Here is a 1,585-nt window from a genome sequence, read left to right on the forward strand (position 1 = left end):
ACCACTATGCCACCAGGCCTCTAAAGAAGGAAGCAACACAATAGTGAATAATTGAAAATTAAGCAGGGTTTCAGATAAATTTCAAATTTTACTGTTACACTTTTTCTGTTCATTATATGAGAGGGCTTTCATGGAAAAATTTATGCTTTCATTCTATTTTCCCCACAAACTTTCTGAAGCCCCTTATATTTTGTATCATTTAATTGGTATTATAATACTCTGCATATCTTATGAGACAAATGGAGTCCTTAGAATCTAGTTATAAATCACCAGAAAATAAATAGAAGATAGAAATGGTTTTTCATATATTTTCACTGTATGGAACAATAATTAAAAAAGAATAAATTAAAATTATTTTGTTTTAAAACATCTATTGGATTTACAGGCTGTAATGGAAGGAAAATTTAAAAGCAAAATAGCTTGTGTTCCATGAAACTACTAACTTCCTGGCCTGATATATTGGAGTCAATGAAGTATTTTAGGATGAAATCAATTTGAAATTTACTACTCTTCACATTTTTTGAGATGGAAACTTGACGAGCTCATCAGAAGTTACCATAACCGAGTCATCTGAAGATGATTATGGATACGAAGAGGTAATTTGCTCATTTTAGATGCAGACTCTGTAAATTCATTGCTGGCATTCCTATAAATGTTCATTTTATTTTTTTGAAGCATGTAAACATTTTTTTTTTGCCTCATTAGAGTGTCAGTGTTTCACCTGAACTTAGATAATATCAGCTGGTTTCGGAGTGTGATATGATGCATTGATTTGAGCATTCAAGTTGATTAACAAACCTGACTCTTTTGGTACTTACAGACTCATGCTATAAACTGTCCTTCTGTCCAGCAGACATTTCACTTCCTGTAGTCTGCTCTGGGAAGGGTTTTCCAGTTTCTCACCACTCAGCGGGAGACCAGGTCTCCACCTTGCCTGCACTTCTGTGTAAGGTGGTTCATGTTTCAAAGCACTCCCTTGATTGTTCCTTGGGCACCTATCATTACTTCTGAACCTAGAGGAATAAAGTCACTCTTAGATGTCAGGATTAGTGAGGAAACTGTGGAAAAGGAAGCCTTACAATTTGTGTGTTGGGTGGAGAATAAGTATTACAAAATACAGCAGTTTTATTTTGGATTTTTATTCTTTTTTTTTTTTCACTTAAAATTATGGAAATTCATTCTCCCATAATTTTGGACATTACAAGAGATCAGCAAGCTCAGAGAGAATCTGTTTTTTAAAATAAATAATTTTATTGGGGTAAAATGTGAAGTGGAAAAAATATAAATGACATTATACTGTATGAAGGAATGCATGTAAAAGGCTTAGAATGGTCATTGGCTCATAGGAAGCATGCAATCTGTATTACCTACTAGCAGTAAAATTAGAGTCGATCAAGCAGTGGACTTTAGAGATTTACAGTTGCCAGTAATGAAAAAAGTAATGATGGAGTTAAAAACATAGGATAAAGAATACATGATGGCATTCAGCACCTTTTTTCCTCTGACAGAGGTGCAAGAATACATTTGCTCTAAGATAAAAGCTACTGTCGATAAATTAATCTCATATTTATTAGAAATTAGTGAT

General features: G+C 33.4%; 1 protein-coding gene across 1 annotated transcript in view; it reads left to right on the plus strand.

The window, feature by feature from the left end:
* LOC101652497 (sperm-associated antigen 16 protein) overlaps positions 1-1,585 on the plus strand; it is a 101,808-nt gene that overhangs the window by 20,708 nt on the left and 79,515 nt on the right. The window contains exon 2 of the mRNA XM_045296815.1: positions 526-596. Coding sequence (XP_045152750.1) covers positions 526-596 — 71 coding nt within the window. The remainder of the gene's footprint in view (positions 1-525; positions 597-1,585) is intronic.

The sequence above is a fragment of the Echinops telfairi genome, unplaced genomic scaffold, assembly GCF_000313985.2.
Source record: "Echinops telfairi isolate 266 unplaced genomic scaffold, ASM31398v2 ScPeMD7_3;HRSCAF=10, whole genome shotgun sequence".
NCBI lineage: Eukaryota > Metazoa > Chordata > Mammalia > Afrosoricida > Tenrecidae > Echinops > Echinops telfairi.